Source organism: Sturnus vulgaris, chromosome 12 (assembly GCF_052056855.1).
Source record: "Sturnus vulgaris isolate bStuVul1 chromosome 12, bStuVul1.hap1, whole genome shotgun sequence".
Classification (NCBI taxonomy): domain Eukaryota; kingdom Metazoa; phylum Chordata; class Aves; order Passeriformes; family Sturnidae; genus Sturnus; species Sturnus vulgaris.
Genome location: NC_142254.1, coordinates 19603302 through 19631281, shown reverse-complemented (window position 1 = coordinate 19631281; position 27980 = coordinate 19603302). Strand labels below are relative to the sequence as shown.

The following is a 27980-nucleotide window of genomic DNA, read 5'->3' as shown; positions in this document are numbered from 1 at the left end:
GTTTTTCTCTTATAGGATACCTGCCTCGTGTTCAGTTTAATTTACAGACTGCCTCAGTGATGGTTGGGAAAAGGGGGTGTGGAACAAACACTGCTATTCTTTCTGCTTCAGCAGCAGTGTTGAATTCTCCTTGATGTCTTGGGGTTCTGTTTCTTCAGCTTGGAGTGCAATTTAGGATTATTTGCCACCTGAATCAACTGTTGCTGATTTATATTCCTCATTTTCATACCAAACACAGCTCTTACTTTAGCAGGGGCCACCAACTTTTTAAGCTGGAGCACATAAAATTGTCATAAAAACATGGGATGCTTGATTTTCATGTTGTTATTTTTTAGTGAGCCTGGTTTCAGACAGCTTGACAGGACAGGATTTCTCCCCAGAAGTAATGAGCTGCCCAAGGTCATCATTCCTCTCCTGGCAAAGCCCTGGAGCTGGAAGTGTCTCAGTTAAAAAAGGCTGGAGCTGAAACATGAGAAAGAAAAGAAAAATGAGAAAGGTGCAGTATTTATTGTGCTTAGCTGGATTAGAGACAGTTTGCATTAACCCAGGGAATGTTTTAATCCTGATTTGGAGAAATGTCAGTAATTTAATTTACTCTCCCCAGCTGAACAGTGACTGGGACTGTAGTGGCTTGGACCTGAAAGCTCTCAGTGACTGTGTTTTCTTTAATCCACCACTTTTGGCATCAAATATTTGAGTTTCTCCATGGGAAGGAGGCAGGAAGAAAGGAAGGAGCATTTTACTGGATCCTCTCAGTGGCAGTGTGTGCTCTTGGAAGTGGTAGCTGGGAATGTTCATACAGCTTCATGCAGAGACTTGTCAAATACCTGGGAATAATTTCACCAGAATTGTGCTGCCTCAGGAAATGAATTTATAACAGGAGTGTCAGCCTGAGAAGTGCACAAACCTTTGCTTTTACCTCAGAGGCCCAGCTCGCTGTGGGAGCACTGTCAGACATTAAATCATAAATTATGGAATGATTTGGATTGGAAAGGACCCTAAAGATTGTCTAATTCCATGGGCAGGGATGCCTTCCACTGGCCCAGGTGCTGGATCCATGCTGCAATACCCAACTTGTTGAGAGTGGTGACCAGAAAACTCTTGGTTTTTTTTTTAAATTAAAATTCCTCCATTTTTCCTGCTGTTTCTCCAAGCTAAGCCCCTCTGTCCCTGTGTACATATCAGTGGGAAAACCAGGTGGACATTGCTTCAAAGTGAAAGTTGTGGCCCTGGGAAGTTCTGTGCCTGCTGACATAAATATTTTGGGGATCTGTGCTCTATCTGGGCTTTTCTTTTATAAAATAAAGTTTAAAAATTTGCCCTGTGCAAGTCGAGGAAAAAAAATGCAGATGGGTTCTGACAGAAGGATGTGGAGCTCTGGTGAAATCCAGCAGCTGTAACATGCTCTGTGAATTGTACTTTTTATTCCTATTTTGACCAGTGATGTAGGGCTGTCCAAAGCTGTTTCCATGGACGTGGAATTGTTTTAACTGGAGGTAACTTTGGGAAGTGGAGCTTTCCCTCTCCTCAGGATGTGCTGGAAGCTGCAGTCAGGATTGTTCACAGGTTTTGAGGCACTGACAGATCTCACTGGTCAGGCAGAACAGAGATAAACACACAGATTCTTGGGTTACATATAATTAAAATTCCAAGAGGGATGTGTTGCTTTCTGTCCCTCTTCCCACTGTTCCTAGAATGTAGTCTGGTTTTAAAAATGGTTTTAACACCATTTGAACTAAACGAATTCAAATAAAGGTTGGGCATTTTTTTGTCTCCTGAGCCTTTCCCAGTAGTAAGGCAGTTAAAAAAAGTCACGAGTTAAAATTGCTTTTCACTATTTTGTTTTGCAGGCAATCCTCTGCTGGTAGCAAAGGGAAATTCAGGAAATTCCATTTTTATTCCAAAGTTCAGGAGGATCTATGTGACCCATGGGAAGCCTCGTGCACAGAGCTAATTTTTAACAAGCCTGTGGATGTAGAGTTGGGGTAATTCCCAAAAGAGAGTAGTTTATTGGTTATCACAGCTGACTGAAGAAATCAGCTTATTTTTATTTGTTCAAAAAAGCCATAGGAATTTTCCATGCTCCAGAGATGTTGTTAATTACTCTTTTACTGTAAGGTTCCAAGGATTTGGCCATTAGGTGGATAGCAGTGGAGGCAAGTCCTGCTCTCTGCATGTGGCATATTTTAGCAATGTATTAAGCATGCTCAGTGACCACAGCATGTTTTCCAAAAGCACAGAGGAATGAATTGCATTAACCAGATGTTGAAGTGCAGAACAAAAGCATCTTTATAATAAAGACAACATAAGTTACAAACATCCCAGGACAGAGACTGTGCAGGTTTCATCCTGCTGTCAGTGCTGAGTAAAATCCTGATTTGTCACAGCCTTTGGGTGAGTTTCCTGCACTGGAGATTTAGAAGTTGCTCATCCCTGCTCTGACCTTTAACAAGTGGCACTTCCCAGAACAGCCTGGACAATAATTTCCTCAACTGAACAAGTCTCATTTTCTGCAGAGTGACAGAAACTGTCCTATTCTTGTGTTTCCTGTATATTTATCTTGCCTTTCTGCTGTTGCCACACAAAACCCTCCAAATTGTCTCCACGCCAGCCTGATCTCAAATGAGGCAACTGTTGAAATCTGATCCTTTTAGAGTGAAGCTGAATCATAATTCTTGCAACACAGGATCTAAGGATAGGCACAAACTGCTTCTGGAGAGTGAGGAGTAAAGCTTTGAGATGGAAAATGGGGGCAGGATTTATTCTACAATCTCTTCTCCATTTAGCTCTGCTGAGCACAGGAAAACCAATTGCTTAATTGAAGGGATACTCTGAGTGCACACACAAAGCCTTGATGTGTCCCAGACTTGGATAAATACATGGAACAGCACATGGCTGACTGGATAAAAGTCTGTGGACTTGAAGGAAAACAAGCTCTAAGTGCATCTCAGGAATATATTGATTTAGTTTTCAATCAATATTAGGATGGAAGTGTATCCCTGGTTGAATACTCCTGTTGAGCCCAGGTGGGTTGTGGTGGTTGTCACGTGCAGCAAACGTTGGTATCTGAATTATTTCATTACAATAGTTAGCAGCAATGTGTGATGTCAGCCTCCCAGAACTTCTCACCACTATTTTTGCTGCTCTGTTTTCCTTGGCAAAATGTGTTTGTACAGTCTTGCACCTTTTTTTTTCTCTCCCACTTCCTTGACTCATTCTTTTTCCATAAGAAACCAGGCTGCAGGAGCTCTCCCAGTTTAATGGCGGTCCACAGCCTTTTCCTCTTGAAATGTTTGATACCAGTCTGCTGAAGGCAGGCACAAAATACAGGAGGAGGGGGAAAAAAAAAAAGCTCTGAAATCTGTTTTGTTCAGGTCCAGACTTCAGACTGCCTTGTTCTGCATCAGTTGTGGAGCTGGATTATTCTATTTTTAAATAACTGCATCATCTCCAACAATATTGGGTCAACTACTGGTAGTGTAGGGCTTAAAGAAATATTTAGGCTATGATAATCCTTCAGGAAAAATCTCCCTCTCCCAACTGTATATAATTTTTCAGCTGTTTGTGTATGTCCTTGTTCATATTCCCTCTGAAGGGAGAGCTGTGCTTCTAAACTTGAGCAATGTAGGTTGAGATCACACACCAGGCACTGCGTTCCTGACCTTCTGTCTCTGCCACACGAGTTGTTTGAGGAGTATCAAGTATTTAGAGTGAATTCTAGAAGTCAAACCCAAGGATTAGCGTGCTCCAAAAAAACATGTTTTGATGTTGCATATTTTCCCCCGTGCTAGAAGACTTTTTTTTTTATGTTAAGGAGTTATTTGATGATGCATAAATCACGTTGCTCAATCTGGAGTTGGGGAGTTCAGTTCAGGTTGGAGGTTTGATTTTGCAATAAAGACAGTATTCAAGTTTAGGGTTTAAAAAAAAACATCAGAAACGTTGCATTTCACCTCAAGTTTTTATTGATCAATTGTTCTCTGCTTACAGAAGGCCATTTGATGTCCCCAAAGCCAGGGTTCGTGGTTGTTGTAGAGCTGGGAGTGGAGTTCCTCACTGCTGGGGCTGCACTTGGACTCTGGCAAATTGATGTTGTTAGCTGTTAATAAGTTAACTTTTATCCTGTCTGGAGGCTGGAGTCAGTATTTCTTTGTCATCCTCACTGCCTCCTTTTCCTTGTCAGGAGAGATCTGGGATTGCTGTGATAGGATAGAAAGGGACAGGAGGGAGCAGGGACACTCCTGGCTGGATGGGAAGGTGGCTCCTGGCTGCCTGCTCAACCTGTCACAACCTTTTGTGCAAATGTGGAAATGTTCCTGGCTGAGCTTTGGAATCCATGGCCCCCATCCCTTCCCTTTGTGCTCGAGGGAGGCTCCAGGTCACTCCTTGGCCAGGAGCTGCAGGTGATGCTCTGTGTGTTCACCAGAGCCTCCTGTTGAGTTCATATCACAGAGCATTCCTTGATTTCCCTCTGAGCAGATTTGGGTGTGTCTGCACCATCTGCCTTGATCCCATATTCCCCTAAAATAATGGCTATCCTCAAGCTGCTGAGTGATTCTCTAACTTTGGTCTTGTTTGTCTTCCTGCCTGTTTTTCCTCAGTCAGGAGGTGGAATCACTCTGCTTGGGCAGCTGTTGGTCCCTTCCTAATTAACTGCTGAGCCTGTTGATTAAATTCATTCAAATTTGACAAAGCTATTTAGAGATTTTATTTACAGTGGTGTCTGCATAGAAGAGACTCATTCATGCTTCCTCCAGGAGAGGTGAGAACAATGAGGTACAGCCTGGATCTGTGGAAAAAAAAAGCTTTGTTTTTCTCCTTGGTAATCCATAAAATCCCAGAATTTGTGTACAAAGAGACCTTAAAGCTCATTTTATTCTACCCCTGCCACCTTCCAGGTCACTCAGAGCCCCATCATTCTTCTTGTTTTTATTTATCCCTGTGTTAAGTAAAGATTTGTGTGTTGGGTAATACAATTTCCTTATTAAACATGAAGAAACGAGCAGTTTTCTGCTACAATAGGATTTGTAGTATTCTGCTCATTTTGGCTTCAGTGGGAGTTGGATGATACTTCTGTTTATAAATTATTTAATCAAGCTACTCAGAAAATTTTAAATTCTAAGAATAGGATGCTGGTAAATCCAGCTATGCCAAGGATTTTACCTCAATCCTCAGGCACATTCCTGGTCTTGGATAAGGACAGTGTAGTCATCAATATCTATGGTGAGATTATAAATTCATATTTAATATTATTTGCCTTTTTCCATGGCTCTCTCAGGATAGGATGTGCATTCCTGGAAGGATTCTCCCATTTCCATGTCTTTGGAGTCCTGGAAGTGCCTTCAGTGGCACAGGAGTTGTTAATGAAGGTGAAATTAATGGTCATTACCTCAACAGCTCTGGAAGCAGCAGCATGACCTTCTCCCTGTAATGGAAACAACAAAGCAACTTCAACTTTTAATTAAAATCGCATTAAATGGTGAAAAACATTTTTTTCTCAGCTCTTAATGGTAATGGTTTCATCCAGCCCATCTTCTGAGGCAGAAAAAAGGTATTGGGAGAGCTTTTCCTGTGGTGGAACTAATGCTTAAACCTGCATTTTTACTGAAAATCCTTAATTAAAAGCAGGAGGTGAAATTTGAAATTTAAGAAATTACTGAAGGATAACAAATATGTAATTCAAGACTGGAAAAAAACCAAAACCCAAACCCCAAGAAGGTGCATTTTAACTGCTGATTTTTTTTTCCTCCTGGCAAATTCCTGCTGCAACCTGAAGGGAAATAGCTCAGTGGGGCTGGACATTCCTGTGTCTGCTGCCTGCAGATTGAGAGAGGGATGTGAGAAATGTTCAGAAATGCTCAGCTGTTCCTCCTGCTTTCACAATGCAGCACCCTGGAACATCTGGGAATTTCTGAAATAACCCATTTTGCTGCCATCTTAAACAGGGGCATGCAAGAATTTAGGGAAAGAATTTAAAATAAATGGCTTGCTTATCCTATCTAGGCCCACATAACCCTTAAATTGAATAAAAATTGGCACTTCAGAGAAGAAAATCAAAGTGATTCACACGTATTCCTAGAAATCCAGCACATCCCTGCCCATTTTACATACTGTCACCACTGTACTAATGACTAAATGGCAATTTTCTGCTGCATGTCATGCTCAGGAAGCTTTTACAGCTGGTTAGTTGTTAGCTGGTAAGTGTTTCTTTCCCTTAACAGTTTATTCCTAAATCCCCCCCATTTTCCAAAGCATATTTTTCATTTCCATCTACTTTTCCATTTAGATGAATTCTTGCCTCCAAAAGCTGAAGGTAATGGGTTTAAAGTACAATAATTTTCTCAATAGGTAGCTGGAGTTTTTAGAGGTATCTGAATATACAAGTTAAAAATGGTGTCATCTCTCACATAGTTTTGGGTCCAGATCTGCAAATTTCTGGGTATTTAAAATAAATATAAGATTTCTTGCTTGCCTTTGATGTAAGCATTAGAATTCTCACTGGGGGCTTTTCTCTGCAGACATGGGGGGCTGTGATTTTTGGAAAGACTCAGACTGCAGCAGGGAAAAGATAGCAAATACTGTAGGACCAGAGAAATGGGTGATCTTGGGAATTGGAAAGAATAAATAAATGAAATTGGGGCTGTTCAGCCTGCAGGGAAGCTGGGGAGGGGACTCTTCATCAGGAACTGCAGTGACAGCACAAGGGGAATGGCTTCAGACTGAAAGAGAGTTGGTTTGGGATGGATATTGGGAAGGAATTCTTGGATCTGAGGGTGGGGACACCCCTGGATCCCTGCAGTGTCCAAGGCCAGGCTGGACAGGGCTTGGAGCACTGCAAGGTGTCCCTGCCCACAGCAGGGGTGGCACTGGATGAGCTTTAAGGTCCTTTCCCACCCAAACCATTCCATGATAGGAAAGAACAAATCTGAGAAGAGTCAAAGCAGTGGAATTCTGTCCATTAATTCAGTTATTTTGGGGTTGTTTAAAGGAAGTTGTGTTCTTGTGTTTAATGACAGCTTAATGTAGTCTTGATAAATGGCATATGTTGGAAAATGCCAGAGCAGAGCCTGATCCTGGGACCTGGATGAAGAGATGGGAAAGCTGTTAGGGAAGGGAAGCATCTGGAGCTGTTCTTGGATTGGTTTTTGGGAGTAAATTGAGAATAAAATGTCATTTGTGCACTGCAGACAGTGGGAACTGGGAGAAGTTTGAGGGGTGATGCTGCCCCAAACTCATATGGATATGGTGCCTTGTACTTCCCTTCAGCATTCCATGGAATTGTGGATCTGATCCACGTGGTTGATCTGTTCCTTTGTGCCACACAAGCAGAGGAGACAAATAGTCAACTCTGGAATTGTTAGGTGCTTTGAATTTTCATTTCTAATTTCATTCTCTCTTGTTCTTTGAAGCTGGAGAGTCACAGGCTGTAATTATGCAAGACAATGGTTTTGATTAAAGTAAATTTTCTTTCTTGGGAGCACAGAAATGCTAAGCTAAAAGGTTAATGTTTTATTTGCTTTCTGGCTTGTTCTTTTATCTCTCACTGGAAAAAAAGAAGGAGAGGACTTGCTGTGCTGCACGACTTCCCTGCCTGGAGTGGATGCATTTCATCAGTGGAGGGTGTGGGTGCTATTTTTAACCATCACTCAGAGGGGCAGCCCTGCTAAAATTACATCATTAATATCCCCAGCTGAAAGGAAATGGCAGAAAACACAGCAGAGCCTTTGGAGTTTCTCCTTATTGTGTTTTCCACTCCTGTGGGTGAATTATTCAAGGTGTATCATTCCAGCAGAGTTGTTTACAATCAGCCCCTTGTGAACAGGCCCGAGGAAAATGTAAATTAAGTGAATTTGCCTGCAAAACCAGCAGGTATGAAATAGGTCTTAGTGGCTTGGAGAGCTCCTAGTTTGTATTCCTGCCTGTCCCTGTTATTAAAGAGTTCAGGGATTTGCTGGATATCCAGCTATTGCAAAAGAAGGTGGGGATCTAAAACTTCAAACATTAATTTTTGCTAGAAGTGGGGTTTGTTTCATTCTGTAGGCCTTTGCTGAAGGATCTACTGGCGAGTCTGGAGATTCAGGGCTTGGAGATTTTTTTAGTGAATGAGGTTTGATGTTTTTTCCATTCTGTTTAGCTCAGTTTCTGGGCATTCTCATTGCCCTGGCAAATATTCATAAAATCTACTTTGGGCTTTTCCCTCTTGTATTTGCTTCATAGATGTGTTGCAGTTGTCCAATAGTTGTGTAGTGTCTCCAAATCAGTTTAACTGCTGAATTAGAACTTCCCTTCTGTCTCTTTGAATCACTGAGCAAATCTTGTCTGGGATCCAGAAAGAAGGAACAATGAGTTGTACAAAAGTAGAAAAGGGAACAAGAATATTAAAGCCTGAGAACAGAGGCACAAAAATTGCCACAAAAGGGGAACCTCACAGAAGTGGCTGTGCAGGGATATTTGTTCCTCACTGAACTCAGTGAATGCATTTGTGGCTCTTGGCAAGACTGTCTGTACTCAAGGATTTTTCTATTCCACATGAGTCCCCTAGTCTGGTGTTTTTACATGGCGTGCTAAGAGAATTTTTTGTTGTTGTTAACGAGGCTATATAATTCCTTAGAAAATAAAAAATTGAAGCTGCTATAAAATGACTTTGTCCTTGCTGCTCCTCCTTGTTATTGCAGCCTTAGTCATGAGTTTCCAGTGCTGAGCCTGGTCTCAAAAATGCAGCAAACAGCACGTGCTTATTTACAGGAGCATTAAACCCTGCTGGCCTGGAGCAGCTCTTCCAAACCGGGCAAGCTGCTCACTTCATCTGCCTTGGAGACTGAAATGCTGCATTTTCTGTGCACTTGGAATCTCTGAACTCCTTTGGGTAGGGGCAGGAATCCTTGGAGCCATCTGATCCCGGGGCTGGGGTGTTTTAGCACCAGATGCCCTTCGAGCCAGGGCACGTTGGCTGAGCAGCTGCAGCCTGTCCCCTCCCTCTGGGCTCCAGCCATGCCGATATATGGTTACAAACTGCACCCTCGGGCTGCAAAACAAACAGCCCTGTGCTGGGAGAAATGTATATTTATATATGGAGCACTCAGCTCCTGCCTTGGAGACTCTACACTCCCTCAAATCCTCACTGGATGCAGTTGGGATTGGGTTTATGCAGTGAGGGCTGGGGTGTTTTAGTAGAGCAGCACTGGATTATCATGAGCTAAGTGGTCTTCAAATCTTTATTCAGTCATTAAATGAATAAAATCTTGGGGGAAACTAATGGATAATAACAGCTTTAGCTCAGTTCCCATTTTCCTCACCTCCAACAAAGGTGGTTTGTAGTTGGTTCAGGCTGCACTCAAAGGTGCTTTGGTGCATTATTTCACTGGGTGTTGCTGTGAGACTCCGTTTGGTATTTAGGACACTGCTCCAAACTTCAGAGCAAACCCCAGCTCAGGTGCCCAGCTCTGGTGACCACCTGAAAATGTCCCTTTTTCTGCTCTCCTTTCTGGGGTTTGAATCCTCTCTGAGCTCAGGGTAAGCAGCTGCTCTGTGCAGACCTCAAACTTCAAAGCCTTCAGCTGAGCTGGGTTGGTTCCTCAGTGATATTTGGGATTTGGGGATTTCTGGGCTTTGCTGCACTTTAGCAAAAAAACCCCAAAGTTTTCCATGGAAAACTGACTTTGCATGTGTAATTTTGTAGGTGAATACAACTTTCAGATCAGAATTAATCATGAGGCTCACCTTGGGTTTGAGGGGGCTCAGGGAATTTTATGTGCCAGAGAAAATCCTTTCTGGGGAAAAGCAGGAGATTTCTCTATGATGAGCAAAGCTCCTCTTAAGAATGAGAAACAAAGCCAACATTTTGTTTAAAAGAGCTCTAAGAATAGTAAATAAAATAAGCACTCCATCAGATAAAACCAGACTAAATATACAACTGCATCTTGCTTATCCAGAAAGTAAAATTATTTATATCTATAGTTGAACATTTCTCTTGATTTCAGAGATGTTTTTGTTAGATAAATTCAACACAGGCAGGCTGCTTATTTAAATTGCCTGTACAAGGCTGGATGTTAATGGTTACTGAAGCTGCCCTGCACCCCAGAGTTTGGGGTTTTGGTCACTTTTGCAGGAATTCTTTTCCATGTTTCTGAGCTAACTGGGAGAAGGAAAATGAGTCACTGAGCAAATGAGGTCCAGAGCTGTATTCAAAACTTACACTTCTCACTTGTATGCAAATAGTTGATTAGCTGCAGTTCCAAGTGGAATTAGGCAGTAAATACAGTGTGCAAATGAAATAAATTCCTGGAATCTTTTAAAAATTCAGCCCCCAAGGCACAAAACCTGAGCATATGTTGAACCTCACTGTGACTGATAACTCTGAATTTATTATAGGATACCTTTAAACCTTCAGTGTTGCACATATTTACCTAAAATCATGCTTGAAAATGCCGTGGTACCAAAACTAAAAATCCTTCAGGATTCCTTTTCCCTGAGTTCTGCCTGATATCCCAAAGAGCTGCATCTGTGCTTGCTAAGAGCTGCTGGAATTTAAGAATATATTTATTGCTGGGTTGTCCCTGATGTCAAACTCTTGCAGCCTTTCCTGGTTTTATGGCACAACTTTTTCCACCCCATTGCACATTTCAGCAGCAGATCCTGGGGGATATTCTCAGGCCCAGCTCCTGCCCAATGTTGGTGCTCAAATTTAGGAGCTGTTTTACAAATCCAGCCAATCCAGCAGCCCTTTCTGGCCACTTTATTCTGCAAAAGGTTTTTCTGGTCTCAGAAAAGGAAAAAAAAAAAAAACAAACCCAAAAAAGACAACTCATCAGGCAGTTGTGTGCTCAGTGGCCATGGCAGGAGGAGCAGGGGTACAAAGTGCTCCTGGCCTCGAGGATTTGGGAAGAAAACCCTTCAGAGCAGTGTTTGAAGCCATCTCTCTATTTTTTTCAGAGCAGCTGAGTGGTTCTTCAGGGTTTTACATTTTCCTGTCCAGATGTGAGTTTTCTCCAGCCTCCAGAAGAGGCACTTTGGGATTTTAGGGAAGCTTTTGAATCCAGGGAAGTTGCACAAATCATCTTTAGGTTGATTGACTTTTGTGGTTGGCTGAAATGCTGACAGGATCATTCAGGATTACTCCAAAAATGCATGAATTCACTTAAAAGCTGAGATATACAAGCTTTTTTTTTTGTTTGTTTTGTTTTGTTTTAAATATCTGTTTTGGAAAAACATAAGAAGGTCACTTAGTTGGCAGCTTAAATCAACCAAAGTGAGGAAATAGCAGGGATATGAAAACTCCTCTTTTGATTGGGGTGAGTGATAAAACCCCAGAGTGTTATTGCTTCCTCTGGGCTGCCAAAACTCAGCTCATGGCCTTGGTTTTTCAAAAAGCTGTGTAATTATTTCCTGTGGAATATTGAACTTCATAGGCTCCAGCCTTGCTCTTCAGTTAAAGCAGGATTGATTTGTCACCTGAACTCATGGTGGAGGGATGTGTTGGTTTGGATTTTAAATATTCTCTGGTATTTTTTCACACAGGAAAATGCCAGATCTGAGAGCTTTTCCTCTGCTGACAGAAATGTTTCATTTCGTCCATGAAACTTTAATTTCCAGGGTTTTCCTGTTGAGGAGCAGCCAGCCACAAGATTTTCTTGCTAACTAGTAAAACTGTTCTGTTTGCTTACAAGTTTTTTTTTTTTCCCAGTTTCCCTTCCTTTTCCATTGAAAAACTGTTGTCTGCTCATCTACTTTTAGTTTTAAGGGATACCAGTAGAAAACTGCATGGTGGATGCTGTTATGGGGCTGAGCAGGATCCAAATGAGTCCAACTCAAATTGTATCTTTTCTGTAGAACTTCCATAATTTTAAATTTATTTATTTTTTTTTTAATTTAAACATCTAATGTAAGTATTTCTTAGCAAGCAGCAGCTTTATATTTGCAGAAAGTGTTAGGGATCATTTCAGTGTCCCAGTTAGGCCTCTTCACATCATTGTTTTCTCCATCCATAACCACTGCAAGATGTGAAAACAGGTTAATATCTTTATTATTTATAAATATTTAATACATTTAAATTTTATGTTTATTTATCCTTCTGGAGAAGTCTGAGATGTCACTTCTCACTGATATAATAGCAAAAGGTCATTTTCACATGACAGGTCAATGAACTGCAGAGAGAATTGCTCCACCTATTCCTACATCTGACTTTTCTAAAGGTAGCAAAATAAGATGATTTTTAAAAAGAAATATTTGTTTCTTTGCCTGTTCTCCCTCCCATTCAGGGCAATATTTGAAACACTTCTCCATGCTGTTGAGTGAGAGCATTTTCCCCTCTGATATCTCTATAGACAAGCTCATGACTTGTCAATGAAGTTAATTATTCCTTTTAATTGTTTGCTGCAGTTACATTTAAGGGTGTATTTGATGTTTTTTTGCCTTCCCAGAGCAGAGAGCACCTCCTGTTGTGCTGCAGTTGGACTCTGGCCCATCAGCTGATGCAGATGAGATATCTCTGGGTTTGTGCAGGAGTTAATGTGTCCTGGAGCACACCAAGGTGTGTTTTTGCTGCCTATGGAATAGAGCAGAGTTCAAGTTGAATGGTTTCAGTGCCATCCTCTCCAGATTTGGAGGGTTCAGAGCCTGCTGGGTGCAAAGCTGGAAGTTTGAAGTGAGGAATTGTCATGCTCTTCCAAGAAAATCTTCTGAAATCGTCTCAGGGACAGCTCAGCACTGCCAGCTCTTTCTTGGCTTTGGTGACAGAGCTATTAGGAGATAATGTTGTCATTCTGTTGTTTATTAAAAGAGATATATAATAAACATGAGTCTGACCTGATCTGAGCTCCTGGGACATGGTCCCCACCTCTGGAGGTGACCAGGGAATAACTGGATGTGGCACTCTGGGCTGATGACAAGGTGGGGACCAGTCCCAGGCTGGATTTGATGACTTTGGAACTCTTTTCCAACCAAAATGATCCTGGGGTAGCACCAACACCAAGTTCTTGGCACCCTAAAGATGCTTGATCATATTAGAGCTCAGTTTTCATCCTACAGACTCAAACCCTTACTTGTTTCTGCAGGTTTTTCTCAGGCCTCCATTATTCCAGTAAAAGAATAATTTAAGTTTTGAGATGTAGGAGACAGGGAAATGAAATTTAGTGATGAGAAAAATTAGTCATTGGGTGTTTGTGCAGAAGAGGATCAGTGTGTGTGCTGGAACAAGAGGGTATCCTGAATTTTTTCATTCCCTATCATAGCCTGGATAAAAAGCTTTAGAAAGATTTAAAAAGTTAAAGCAGAAAGTTTTCTGCAAAAAAACCCCAAACCTTCTCTTCAGCTGATACTTCTAAGCAGTCAAAAAAACCCAAACAAAAACCTCACAAAACCCTTTAATTTCTGCTCTTTTGTTGCCATGAATGTGCTTTGCATGTAGCAAATAAACTGTTTTCTCTGTTTTCCTTCCCCCCTGCCTGTATATATGGGAATAAAAATCCTGGTGGGTTTGTGGGGAGCCTCTGTGGGATTTTGTTCTCAGATTTTGGCATCTACTGGGCAGCAGGAATTGGGTAATGCTGCTTTGGAAGCATTTCTTCAGCACAAAGAGGAGATCCCATGTGAAAGTGGTGCTGCTGCATTTCTTCCCATTTCTGTGTAAACAGGGATGTGGAAAGGATTTTATGAGTTCACTTTTGTTCCACTTTTTCAGCACAAACTCAGTTGCTTGTCATGGTATTTGATGCCTCTTTCAATGAATGAAAATTTTATAAATCTTTTAGTGCAGAGGCATCATTTATGGTTATGGCCTCCTATAGAAAGGATTTTACTTAGGGTTTTTTTTACCCAGCTTAAAAATACATTGCAGCCTTTCTGCTGTTCTAGGTTAAGTACCACAAACCAAGATCCACAACCCAATTTCAGGAGACTCAGATTTTGCCACCTGGAGAGTGGCATTTCCATTCTACATCCCACACAAACTGCTCCTGCATCCAGGGATTTAATCAGAGGAAATCCACTAGGTATGGAGTGATGAAATATTGGATTTTATGGAAAAGGGCTGGGCCACAATCAACACTCCTGATTTATTTTCAATTACTTTACATTATAGGAGGAGCACAAAATTCTCAGTTTGGATTGAGGCACTGATCTATCTAATCCTTTAATTGGCATGGATCCAGAAGTTGTAAAGAGGGAATTACAAAAAGATCAATATCTGATGAGATATTTGAGGTGGCTTCCACAATCTCTCTTCTGCCCTTGCCCACACCCAGTGCAAGTTTTACCCTGACCTTGACCAGCCAGGAATGGCAAATCCTGAAGGCTTGGGATTGGCCTTTTGCTGACATTTTGGGAAGAGGAGGAGATCCAAGCTCCTGCTTTTTTGGAGGGGGAGGCCAGAAATGCAGAGGATTTAACACCTGGTGGTGAACAGAGGGAGGGAATTGAGTGTCCCCTCACAGGAGCACTGAACTGAGCAGATGAGAAATGAGCCCAAAGGGTGAAATTCCCTGGCTGGAATAGGAAAACAGACCTGGATAAAATGTGATCAAATCCAAGCTCCCTGGATGTGTTTTCCCTGGATGTTTTCACAGCCTGTCCTGCCTGTGATTCCTGCCTGTGCCTCAGTGCTGGAGTATTCCACACTCAGGCTTCCATGCTGGACACAAGGAAATGTACTTCAAAACTATATGGAAAATGCTTCTCTTGTTTAAAGAAAACAGCAAATAAAAATGAAAAAAACCCTTAAGGGATGATGGCAGAAGATACAACCTTGCTGGAGCTTCTCCTACAGCCCTGAGCTTCTCCAGCCCCCTTTGTTTTCCTCCTCCCCCCTTTCCTGGGGATCTCATCCAGCTGTTCCACTTACCTGCTGGAATTTCTCAGATATTTATGGATAAATCTCCATGGCTAAAAGCCTTGTGTGCCCCTTTGCCAGTGCAAATATACTCTGGGAATCTCCTGAATTGGAAACTTTAACTTTTTATATCCCCTGGGTTGAGAAATTGGAGTTTTGCTGAATTCAGCATCCTGAAAAGACATCAGTACCATATATCCTTAATTCTGCACAAAGGTTTTTCTGCTCCTGGACTCATTTATTGGGATACTGAGTAGAATCAGCTCTTGGAGCTTTTGAGAGTAAAAACAGTAAATAAAAATTTTTTTTTCCCCTTTCTGCTTGGTACCTTTTCTTCTGGAGTTCTGTATCACTGCAGATTGAATAAAGTTAAGCTTCAGGGTAGGTTTAGAAAGGTTGTTTTAATAAAACCAACCAGAAGTTAAACAACACACAGAGCAGGTGAGAGGCCACAGAACACAAACATACAGCTTGATAAATTAAACAAGATTTCTTTAGGCAAGTGATATTTTTCATGGTATTTTAGCTAGCTGGGAGACAATTCCTGGAGCTCTTTGTGTAATATTAGGAATTATTCAGTTGGTTGTCCCTAAAGCCTGTCCTGCAGGACACTGAACTGCATTTCCTGCTCTAATCTTACAAACTCAGTGCAAAAATCTTTACCTAAATGTCCATTTTTCTAATTGCAGTCCTTTTCCACAGACAAAATTCAGTGCAGTGGATTTTATTCACTGGGTGAGTTCAGCCCAGACACTGAACAGGAAAAGGTTGTGGCACTGTCAGCACCACAAAATCCAGGGGTGATTTAAGATTTGTTATTAACCCACAGAGTAAAACAGGAATAGCTTGAGTTTATATCTCTGGGTAATCCAATTCTGCTGGAATTGCTGGAGATGAAAAATGAATGACTGGAAGAGATGGGATTTGAATCCTTTAGAAATGCCAAATGATAAGAACAGTTGCAGAAAAGTGATGCTGGCTTTTGCTATAAACAACAAATGTTGCGTAACGCTGGCTGTGTTTTTCAAAACCAGATGTTGCAGCAGTTCACACCAGGATTTCTGCAAGTTATTTGCTCATCCTTCACCACATTCCCCCTTTCAATACCCATTTTACACATTCTTTCTCATTATAGTCCTGCAGTACTCACAATTCCAGTCAATATTCAGTGTATTTTAGCTGTGATCACAACTCGGGGGGCCATAAATTCTCTTAAATGAATGTACTGAGGTAGATTTTTTTTTTTAAATTAACCTTCTGCATGTTCAAATCTTCATGTTCAAACCTTCATGCCACTAAATATTGTCTGGATGGTTCAGCAATGTCTGGTGAGCAGATTTATCCCTGTGGTGCTCAGCATGTGGCACAAAATCATTTCAGAAGCGTGAGAGAAACCCAGTGAAATCTTTTGAAAGGAACAAACCTTTCCAAAAAGCAGAATGTGCAGGAGAAAGCAGTAAGTAATAAATTGACATTATTCATAAACCCAGGGATTGATGTAATTGGGAATTACATGGAGGAGGACCAGTTGTGAGGATCAGAACAGGAAATCTTAATTTTCTCCATATAAAGACAGGCACAAACATCTGTAAATCTGTATTTTGGAGCTCTTAAAATTTTCACCAGAAATAAGACTCAAAGAAGAGATTTTTAAGCAGCAATGAACAGGAGCTGCTGTGCTCCCCTGAGACCCCCCCTGCAGAGCAGCATCCCAGTCCCAATGCATTGGGATTCCCAATGGGAGGAACTGCTGGAATGAGTCCAGAGGAGGCCATGGAGCTGCTCCAAGGGCTGGAGCCAGGCTGGGAGAGCTGGGAGTGCTCACATGGAGAGGAGAAGGATCCAAGGAGAGCTCAGAGCCCCTTGCAGAGCCTAAAGGGGCTCCAGGAGAGCTGGAGAGGGACTGGGGACAAGGCATGGGGGGACAGGACACAGGGAATGGCTTCCACTGCCCTTAGATGGGATTTTGGGCAGGAATTGTTCCCTGGGAGGGTGAGGAGGCCCTGGCACAGATTCCCAGAGCAGCTGTGGCTGCCCCTGGATCCCTGGAAGTGTCCAAGGCCAGGCTGGACAGGGCTTGGAGCAGCCTGGGACAGTGGAAGGTGTCAGGGTTGGAACTGAATGATCTTTAAGGTCCTTTCCAACAAACCATTGTGGGATTCTCTGAGAACACAATAAAATATTTAAATGGCCAGAACAAAACCTTCAGGCCCCAACTGCTGGGAAATAGAAGGAAGCTCCAGATGGAAGTGGGGCAGAATTCAGAAATGGGGTAAGAATCCAGTCAGGAGGTTCTTCCCTGGGTTTTATTCCATCCCATTGCCCTTCCAAAGTCAGTTTTAGTTCCAGGTCATGGATGGAATCATGGGGAACACGACTGGATGGTAAGAACTAAACCTTAACCGGGTTCTCCTGAGCTTTATGGAATATTAATTATCTCTTTTATTTGTCACTGGCCTGTTTTACCCAGCAGGAATGTTCTGGAGATCTGTGTTTTGGGGATCATGGAGTATTTGCATTGGGTACCCATGAAGATGCCTTGCAGATATGAAATGTTAGATATGGAATATGAGATACAGAATATGAGATAGATATGGAATATTAGATCTGGAATCAAGCTGCAGATGGGCAGGAGGGTGGCTTTGGGTGGAGCCTCCCTGGGGACAGGGACATGGGAGGTGGCACAAGCAGGTCCCTGTTGCAGTGGTGCTGCTGTAACTTTTGCACTGCAGTGTTCTGTGAAGTTCCTTGTGATAAACATTGGTTCGAGTCTTACTGATAACAAAAAAGTTAATAATAAATAGTCCTGAAAACAGGTAAAAAGCTTGTAAATGGTGATTCTCTGGAAATAAAGTGACAGAATTCTGGGCTCTGCTTGTTAGGGCTGCTCAGTGAAATTACACCATGCATAGCACACATCCCTTCAGGCACCTGGCACTCACAGGTACAATTTTAGTGACTCTGGGTTGGGATAATTCTGCTTTTGTAGTTTTAAGCCAATGTAAATTGGCTTTTTGTAAGAAAAAAATCCATGTGTGTATCCCATCCCCTTGAGTGCAGTAAAAGGCAGGAGGAATTTATAAGAAGAGAAAGTCAGTGAAGTAAAGGATTGTCATGGTGAATTCCTGATCTGGGGATCTTGGGATGTGGGAGTCTCCAGGAATTCAGCACATCAGATACCTGAAGTGTGAGATGGTGTCTTTAGAATCAGTGACCTGTCCTGACATTCCATCCTTTCCACACTCAAATCCTGGTTTTACTTACACCTTGTTCCAATGGAGACTGAAATTTTCTGTGAAACTGCAGGAAGGGAGGAGTCAGGATATCAACAGAGCCATGAAACCACACTGAACTTGTAAAACCAGGCCCTGAAAACATGGAGACTTCTTCCTCATCCCAGTTTCCCTGGGGGAGGGATGGTGTTTATTCCTTGATGGTATTAAGATAATTCCATGTGTGTGTTATGTGTTATTACAGCGATGAGTGGTGTGATAAGAGCTTTGCTTGGAGTGGATTGTTTGGGTTGAAATGTTTGGAATGAAGGCTGCAAGTGAAAATAGAATGAAGTGGTGGTACCAACAATCCTGAGGGAGGAAGTTGGAGCTGGGCACCTGGATCACCTCCATGGGTCATGGGATGCTCTCAAAGCAAGGCCTGGCACTTCCCAAAAGTCATCACTTCTGTCTGTATTTAGGAATATCCTCCCCATTCTTCTTCTCTCTTTGTTTTTCCATAGTGAGTGTTGAAAAAGTGGAATTAAAGGGGCTGGCACACAAGAAGAATGAAAGAAATGTTGAGTATTCCTTTGAGGTAAGTTTGAGTTTCTTTCCTGTGAAAGAAGGGAGGATAATGCTTGAGTTAAGGAAATGTTCAGACTTTATTGTTGGATCCCAAAAATCCTTTGTGAAAGCAGAGCTCCTTTGGGACTGATAGTTTTTAATCAGTGATTTGAAAGTCATAAATGGCTGTGGATGATGCAGAGGTTGGTAGGGGGGGATTGGCAAAAAAAAAAAACATTTTAATGCAGAAAATTTTGGCAGTGTTTATTTAGGGGGAAATATGATACCACACTTATGGGGTGGTTATCCATATCTATATCCAATGTCCATTCTTCTGCTGGAATGCAGAAACCAGAGAGAATTTAAGTCTTAATCTAGACAAAGAACAATGTGGGCTCTGAGGGCACAGCTGCTGCAAAGAGGCAGGGAGGGAGCCTGGGGATATGGTCCCAAAAGGTTGGAGAAAACAGAAAAACTTGAGAAATTCTTCAGGGCTTGGGGAAAACTCTGTGGAGCAAGAGTTGGGGGAATTGACTGGAAGGGGACTTTCACAATGGTCTGAAAGCGTTTGCAAAGGGAATAAAAACCCTTCCCAGCAAAGGAGGGGTGTTAATCCAGCAGGAAGGGCAGAGCAGGAACTGCTGTCTGTGAGCTGAAGGCAGCCTGGCTGCCAGTGGAAGTGAGAGCAGTGCTGTGGAATGAGTGTGGTTCACCACAGCCCACCAGGAGCAGCAGCCTCTGGAGCTTGGGTTCTGCTCCCAATTCCGGTGGAGGGATGAGTTCATCCCATGAAACCTTGGCTGAATGGCAGGGATGGATCAGGGTGCTGCTCAGGACCTCCCAAACTGCTTTTCTCCCAGCAGCAACCAAATAGTTCAAAATTTGGGATGCACAGCACAGAAAACGTCTTTGGTTTGTTTAATGAGCCAAAGTGAGGGGTGGGAAAAGGAGAATCCAAAAGGAGCCAGGCAGGAGAATCCCAATTATCCACAACTTTCACCAAGTTATTCCTTAAAACTCCCAGCCAGGGCAGAGCATCAGCTCAGCATTTTGTTGGGATATTGGCAGCATTAATCTCTGCAGGATTGGATTCATGGAGAATGTCCCAAATTTCCTGAATCCCCAATTGTTCCAAATGTCATCGATCACAGACAGGATTTTTCCAAGGGCTTTTCAAACTCTGTATGAAGCCTGCAGTTGTCTCCACTCCAATTAAGATCTCGTGAAACTTCTTTTCCTATTACAAATTTTTTCTATAAATAACAGAAGTTACTGTACTCAGTGTTTGCCTCAACAGCTTGAACCGAAGGGAGAGCAGAGACTTCAGCTGAGCTGATAAATTGCTGTTTGCTGGGTTAAAAACCTAATTATGGAATGTTTTTGTTCTGTTCAGGAGCTTGGGAATAGCAGGTCAATGGATGGAGCAGTTTAGTGTTTGCAGTGCTATTGTTCCCCCCCATTTACAGTTCACATTATTGTTTTATAAGTATTGAAAATTCAAGTTAAAACAGAAGTCATGACTATTGTTGGGTTATTACAGAACTAGGAAAAAGAGAGAATTATTTCCTGTGCTTTCTGAAGTTCCTTGAGAATTAAAAAAATATTTATTTACCATAGACTTTAAAAAAAACCAACCCACAAACTTGGTAAAACTGCTCAAGTTTTTCTGTCTTCTTTTCTTTTCTTTTCTCTTCTCTTCCCCCCCCCCCCCTTTTTTTTTTTTTTTTTTTGGTGTGTGTAACAGCTCTGCTGAGAGGAAATTCCTCCCTTATGTAATATATTTTGAAATCCTCTCCCCACTCTTTTTGGCAGCTTTTGGATGGCTGGAAAAACTTTGTGTATGTTTGGAGTTGTCATTGAAACTAATGTCATGTGAGAAGCTGCTCTGTGATCCCAAAACATCCACCCAGCTCCTTCCCCTATGGATCCAGACACCTCCAGTGGATATTTTGGATCCACAGGGATCCATCCCTGGCCTGTCTCATGGTGATTTTCCTCAAGCCAAAAAAATCCTGATTTTTGGCTCGATTAAACTTCCATCTCCCAAGCAATAAATGCTTCAATATCCAAGGATGTTTGTGTGGGAAGAGATACTGAATATTCCCTTTTTTTTTTAGGGCATAGCCAAGATGGAGTGTGGAGCAGGAGCTGCAGGTTTCACTGGGAAGGTCCTGCCTGGGTTTTTTTGCTGCCATTCCCAATTTCTGGTGGCATATGGAGTTGATTAATTAGCAATAGGCAGCCTTGTGTGGGGGAGCTGTTCCTGTTGGAAAGCAGATCCTACAAAGCAGCTGTTTTCTTTAACAATAATGAGGGGAAAAAATTCCATTACTCCGTGGTTGGTTGCTTAACTCTGGATGTGTGCAGTGTGGAAGGGCTGTGTAAACTCTGAGGAGCTTTTCCAAGCATCCACAGGAGTTGTTAAATGTAAAAACAGCAAAAATTGAGCAGCAGTTTTGTCCTTGTGCACAAAAAAAAAAAAAAAAAAAAAGCGTTTCTTTATTGATGTCATCCATCACAATATCTGTGAGGGACACTTGATACCAATTATGAACTTTGAGGAACCAAATTTAATTAATTACTAAAGCAAATCCTTCTTGCTCCTCCTCCCCAAGGTCCTGTGGTCTGATTCTTCGGTGACGTTGGTAACCAAATCTTCTGCTGAAGTGACTGAATTTATTTCAAAGGTAAAGACAATAAGAAAAACACTTTGAAAATGAAAAAAAAAATATAGTTTTGTCCCTCTCTCTATTTTTGTTCAATGATACTTTTCAAAACGTGCCAAGATAATTCAGATTGAATTTCAACATTTCAGAAAATATTTGATTTATACCTGGCAGTGGCTTGAATCTCATAGAAAATAACAAAACTTCTTTTCACTTTTAATTTAATTTTAATTAATATCCTCCCCCTTCAGCTGTCTCAGCTGTATCCAGAAGAAAACTTGGAGAAATTCATTCCCTGCTTAGCTGGTCCAGATTCATTTTACCTGGAACGGAACCACATGGACCTGGAATCAGACCTGAGGTATGATGGCATTTTGTGGGGTTTTTATCTTGACACTTGGTTTCTTTCACCAAAAAGAAAAAAAACCCAAAAAAACAGGAAGTAGAAATATTATCTCCATATTCTAAATTACTTTAAAGAAATTAGAGCCTGATCCTAAGCTTTTTTTCCTTGATGTTCCATTAATTCCAGTGCATAACAAGTTTTCAGGAATTCTTTCTTCAGAAATACAGATGGTAATAATATTCTCTATTAAGCTTCCTGGAGAATTGATATTTCCTCATTCCTTGTGAAGAACAAATAGAGGATCACTGGCTTTGTAAAAGTTTGTTTTGGACTCAAAAATAACCAGAATTGCTTAAAACAACTGCTCAAAACTCAGGAAAAAAATAGAAACCTGAATATTCACCCATCTGTACTGAGGAAAGGGTTGTGGGGGGGTTTTTTCCCCTTTCACAGAGTTTTTATTTTCTCAGTTGTTTTAGGTTGTTGTGGTGTTTATTTGACTTTAATTTTAAAAAGTTAGTTATGTATTTAGATATTATTTAATTATTACATTTTTGGAAGCCTTTAACAGCTAAGAAAGTTTTGAAGCCTTAGCTTGTACCTCCTCAGATTATCACAAATCATCTGGCCATGATTTAATATAAACCAGTATTTTAAATATCATAATCTTTGGCAGATCACATCATGTTTCTCTTTCTAAATATGATTTTCCTAGGAAAATTGGAGTGACTTAAATTCTTTTCAGCTGCTACTGTCTTTATCTACACAAAATGAGATTACTGTAATATTAATATTATTCTGATCCTAATATGATATTTTAATAAAATTAAATGACACTTTAAAATATTAATTAACTTTATTAGAGCTTCTCCTTTACACTTTTTTTTTCCCCCTAAGCCATTGGTTTTCCATAGGCAGCAGCCAGCAGGTGCATGCCTGGATTATTTTTCATGGCAAGCAGCATTCCCATTCCCTCGCTGTGCTCCAAGGAGAATTTGGGAGGCTGCAGGGAATGTGTGTGGCTGCTCTTTGGGAACAACAGCCTCTCCACATCTGGGTTAATGGAGCAGCAACTGCACTGCCAGGGCTCAGCTGCAGCTCTGGAGCAGGGAGGGAGCTGCTCCAGGGGGCTGCTCAGCTGTGAAGTTCAGCACTGAGCTCTGGGGTTTCCAGGGAAAGCACCTCTGGGTGTGTGGAGGTGCAAAGCTTTGGGAGGTTGGTGTTTTTTCCCCGGAATCCCAACGTGGTTTGAGTTGAAGGGACCTCAAACCTCACCCCTGCCGTGGGCAGGGACACCTTTCACTGTCCCAGGGTGCTCCAAGCCCTGTCCAACCTGGTCTGGGACACTGCCAGGGATCCAGAGACAGCCACAGCTTCTGTGCCAGGGCCTCACCTCCCTCCCAGGGGAGGATTTCTTCCCTAAAATTCTGTCTAAATCCACCCTCTTCCAGCTCAAAGCTGTCTCTCCTTCCCCTGTCCCTCCATCCTTGTTCCTCTCCAGCCTCCCCCAGGCCCCTGAGGCACTGGAGTGCTGCTCTAAGGGCTCTTCTCCCTTAAAAGAGGCACAGGGAAAACGTGACAGAAGTTTTTTCCCTAAACTGCCAGACTCTGCATCTGCTGTTTATCTCCAAGAGGAGGAAATTCGATAAGAGATCCATCTCTATTTTATATTCCTCAGGTTCCTGCATTTGAAAGGCAATTTTTAAGTTTACATTTGACCATTTTCTGCCTTTTAAGTGTTCAGGGTTCCTAAATGAGGCATCTTTGCTGAAACACTCAACAGAGTGAAAACAACCCAGAGGTAACAGGGTTTGGTACTAAGAATAAGAATATCCCTACATTTCCAGAATTGAGAATTGAATTGTGTGTTTCAGCTTTTAAATTTCCAATCTGATTTCCAACTGTGTTGTCCAGAGTGCAATCCTGATGGATTTGGGAGGCTCTGACAGAGCTTTGTTTGCTGCAGGTACCTGGCCCCGTTCCCTTCCCATGTGGTGAAAAACGACCATGTCAGGAAGTTCTTCAGCACTTCATCTCCCTCACAGCAACTTCAGAGCTCAAGTGAGTTGAAATAAAGTTTAAAAATTTTTTTTTTTTTGTACTGCATATCATAAACTGATGCTATTTGTGACTCTGTTCCTTGTTTCCAGATCCTGGCAATCCCTCCCTGTATAAAGTAGGAACTACGCTGGGAACATCTGGAAGGTGAAATATTTATCTTATTTCCAACTCATTCTCTTAAGAGGCAATTTTCATGTCCTCCAACAAAACCCAGACCTCCTTCAAGGAGTCAATATTGTGGCTTCTTTTGCCATATGGGAAGATTAACAATTTCCATGGGATTATATTTGGCCATCTTTACTTCATTTTAATAATGCAAAGCCCGTTCTGTCAAAAGCTTTTTTAAATTGCAGAGAGGCAGCAGAATATTTAATATCTATGATTACTGAAGGAAATTATTGAAGAAAAATTATTCTTCAGGGCTTGAGGAAAACTCTGTGGAGTAAGAGCTGGAGGAGTTGACTGGAAGGGGACTTTTACAATGGTCTGAATGTTTCCAAAGGGCATAAAACCCTTCCCAGCAAAGGGGGTGTTAATCCAGCAGGAAGGGCAGAGCAGGAACTGCTGTAGGGTGAAGATCAGCTTCACCCTTTGCCAGAGCTGCAAACTCCTGTTTTACTGAGCTGTGCAGCAGAGCAGGTACAAATCCATACCTCGTCTCCAACAGGGCGCTTTTTCCCAGAATCCCAATTTCTGATGCCACAACAGCTGAACTGTGACTGACACAGCTTACCCATCCTAAACCCAAGCCTGTTCCTATTTTGCAGACCTATATGTGGGGTGGCTGGAATTCAGTCTTCCCAGAACCACGTGCAGCACTCGGCTGCTGCTCCCGTGTCTCTGCCCCACTGCTCCCACTCCGGAGGCGCCGGCTCCTCGCTGGGCTATCGCTCCCAGCTGGAATCCTCCTCCCCAGCCATGCTGATGTCTTCCAGCCCTCAGACCCCTCAGCCACAGGAGCAGAACGGGATCCTGGACTGGCTCAGGAAGCTGCGCTTGCACAAGTATTACCCTGTCTTCAAACAGCTCACCATGGAAAAGGTAAGGCAGGAAATGAGGGGAAGCAGCCAGCTTTGAAATTATCCCCACGTTCTCCAGGCTGGGAACATCTGCACTGAGGATCACACAAGTTCCTGGCACGTGCTGGGGTGGTTTTCACTTTCTGAAAGCAATAATGAGTTGATGAAAACCTTCTTGCTGTTTTCACTCTGTGTTGTGTCCGGGGCTGTCCAACAGCTGCTGCTGCTCCCAGGCTTCCCCATGGAATGCTTGGTGCTGCCCTAGGAGCTCTGCTTGTTTCCCTGGACATCCCTTTGTGTGCAGGAGATGTGGACACACACATTTAGAGAGCTTGGGAATCCTTTTCAGGCCTGGATTTCTCCTGACTCTCAGCTCCATTCCCAGGCTGACAAGCTGACTGCAGCTTCAGTTAGGGAGGAGTCTCCCAGGGTGACAACATGGTGACAAACAGAGTGGAGTTCATCACCAACATTAACCCCTGGTGTCTTTCCCGTGGGACACATCCTGAGGTGCTGTCCCAAGGATGTTTTTCCCAATTATCCAATGAATTAATGTCCTGTCCTAGCTGCAAGTAACACACTTTAAATACAGGTTGTCCATACAATAAATTGGCCTTTTTTCCCCAAAGAGCTCCGTGTGTGTTGCTGTCCTTTCTCTCTCTTTGCAGTGCAGTGACCACACAGGAGATACCTAAATGTGTTGATTTCTCTTCATTTCTACTTCTTTGTTGATTTTTTCTCCCAAAATACTTGGTTATCCTCATTTTAAGAAACAGATTTTCAGAGACTCGTGGCGTGAATATGAACATGAGTGAGTGAGGTTTGTTTCCTGCAGAAATTCCTGTAGAAAAATCATCTCTTATGTCTTTGCATTGTAAGAGTCCCAAATAACACCCTTGTGTGCTGGAATTGATATAAACAAGGTTTGAGAGCATTTTCCCAGCTCCAATGGGAGATTCCTTGTCCTGTGTCTTTTGGCCTGGAACGCCCTCCAGTGGAGGGAGGGCTTGGGCTGAGCTTTGTGCTGGTTATGGAATATTTTATGGATTTAATTTCAATCTCTTACCAGAGTCTTCTGATTTAATTTTCTTCATTATAAGAAGGGAAATACACTGTTTGGTTTTTTTTTTTTTCTTTAATAAAGTAGTAAAACTCTGTATTCCAGTATATTTTAAAACAGCAAATACTGTTATGCATACTTCACTGACTTTCATTTTAATTATGTTGTAATATAAATATCTGTATCTATCTCTATATTTTATTATTAAATTTACTGTTGGTGGTGTGTATTTTCCACTGCACTCCTGTGGTAAATTACACAATGGGAAAACTGGAGTAATTTTCTAAGATCCTTAAATTTACTGATAGCATCAAGTTCTCTTTTAATTTAATTCTATTTTAATATGCACACAAGTTATTTCATCTTTATTGTGACTGGTTAATACCAGCACACTCCTAACTAAATTAAATCTGCAGGTGTTCTTTCTTTCTGTCCCCCACACTTTCCTTTTACACTATAATTGAAAACTGGAGTAGAGAGTTTCTTTGAATTTAAAAATGGTTTCAAAGTTGGCTTTTGGAATTGCTCTCCACTAAAAATGGGAATAAGAATTTTCCAGGTTATAAAAATAAACACATTTTTTTCTTTCCAAGTTTCTGAGTCTTACTGAGGAAGATCTGAACAAGTTTGAGTCCCTCACCATGGGAGCAAAGAAGAAGCTCAAGACCCAACTAGAGCTGGAGAAGTAAGTGAGGGCTGGGGGAACTTTTTAACTTTTTAAAGTCAAAAAATGCAAATTTTACAGTGATTTTTGCTTCCCAGACCACAAACCTACCATGATTCCCACCTGGAGATATGGATGATTATTATCTCCATTACTGAGCAATATTTAATACTTTCTGTTTTACTGCTGCCTCTTCAGGGTTGTGATAAGGATACGAAATTTTTGAATCTACAAAACATACATATTGTGTTCAGGTTTTTTTAAACACACACAACTTGTTACTGCAAAGATTTTGGGCTTCCCATCCACTTTGACATCGATGGGAGCTGTTGGCTTTGCAAGCCCAGGGGATGCACTCCCAAAGTCAGGCCTTTTTTTCCTGGGAGGGGAGAGTTTTTTGGCTCCAACCCATATGGGTGGAGCACAGCTACTTTGGGAACTGCCTCAGAGCCCCACAGTGACCCCAGGCAGCTGTGACAGCCCTCTGGGGACACTGGTGCAACAAATTGTCCTGGTTTTTGCATCTCCACTTACAGAGAAGTGTTTATTCTGTAGCTACTGCTGTTCCTTAAAAAGCAATTAGAAATCCAAATCTGTGCCCATTTATCAGAGCTTCTTGGCAGCGTTTTTTCAGCAATCTTAGTTTTTCCAGAGTTTGTTTGGAAAAGGAGAACTTGGGACTGTGTTTGTTTCCTCTTTGGGTTTGGTGTGCAGGGCTGGGTTTGGGATGTGCTGACATAATATGAGATAGAATTTGAGAGTTCAGTCAGGGTTTGGTGATGTTTTACCCTGGACAAATAAGAGCACAGTGTTGTAGTCAGATGGCAGATAGTCCAACCCTGACTGCTGGCAGTTATGGTCAGCACTGATGTGATTTCCAAGTGTTTCCATCTGAAATGAGCACAGCGTCAGTGGATTGTTCAATGGGCTTTGTCTGCTTTGGTTTCATTCAGAAACTGATTTATTTGTGGTTGTGTTTTAGCCAGTTTCTGTCTCTTCATGCCTCTCTCCATCACCCTGTAGGGAGAAATCAGAGAAACGGTGCCTAAACCCCTCCACACCTTCTTCAGTGACCAGCAGTGGGGTGGCCAGGGTTCCCCCCACTTCCCACGTGGGGCCCATCCAGAGCATCCGGGGCAACCACGCTGCAGGTAAGGGGACAGGGGACACTGCTGTGCTCAGCTGTGCTGCACAAGGCTCAGCTCATTCCTGTGCTGCTTCTTCCCCAAGATTTATCTTCCAAAAGCCTTAATAGGGACCAAGCAAAAAGTCTGATTTCAGTGATTATTGGAGGCAATAAAAAGTGATTTTTTTCCTATGGCTCTGGTGGGAGTGGGCAGTATCCCTGTGAGTGCTGAGCACGGCTGTGCTCTCCTGAGGTGCTGCCAGCGTCACCTGCGTGTCCCCTGTCCCTGCAGAGCTGCGAGTGGACGTGGATCAGCCAGCCCACCCCCTGCCCCGGGAGGGCAGCTCCTCTGAGTACTCCAGCTCCAGCTCCAGCCCCATGGGGATCCAGACACGCGAGGAGAGCTCGGACAGCGCCGAGGAGAACGAGAGACGT

General features: G+C 42.3%; 1 protein-coding gene across 1 annotated transcript in view; it reads left to right on the top strand.

The window, feature by feature from the left end:
* ZCCHC14 (zinc finger CCHC-type containing 14) overlaps positions 1–27980 on the top strand; it is a 49669-nt gene that overhangs the window by 14693 nt on the left and 6996 nt on the right. Inside the window, exons 3-11 of the mRNA XM_014874456.2 lie at positions 18561–18634; positions 21219–21290; positions 21521–21630; positions 23582–23676; positions 23766–23820; positions 24444–24717; positions 26349–26440; positions 27443–27570; positions 27838–27978. Of these exons, the coding sequence (XP_014729942.2) occupies positions 18561–18634; positions 21219–21290; positions 21521–21630; positions 23582–23676; positions 23766–23820; positions 24444–24717; positions 26349–26440; positions 27443–27570; positions 27838–27978 (1041 nt within the window). The remainder of the gene's footprint in view (positions 1–18560; positions 18635–21218; positions 21291–21520; positions 21631–23581; positions 23677–23765; positions 23821–24443; positions 24718–26348; positions 26441–27442; positions 27571–27837; positions 27979–27980) is intronic.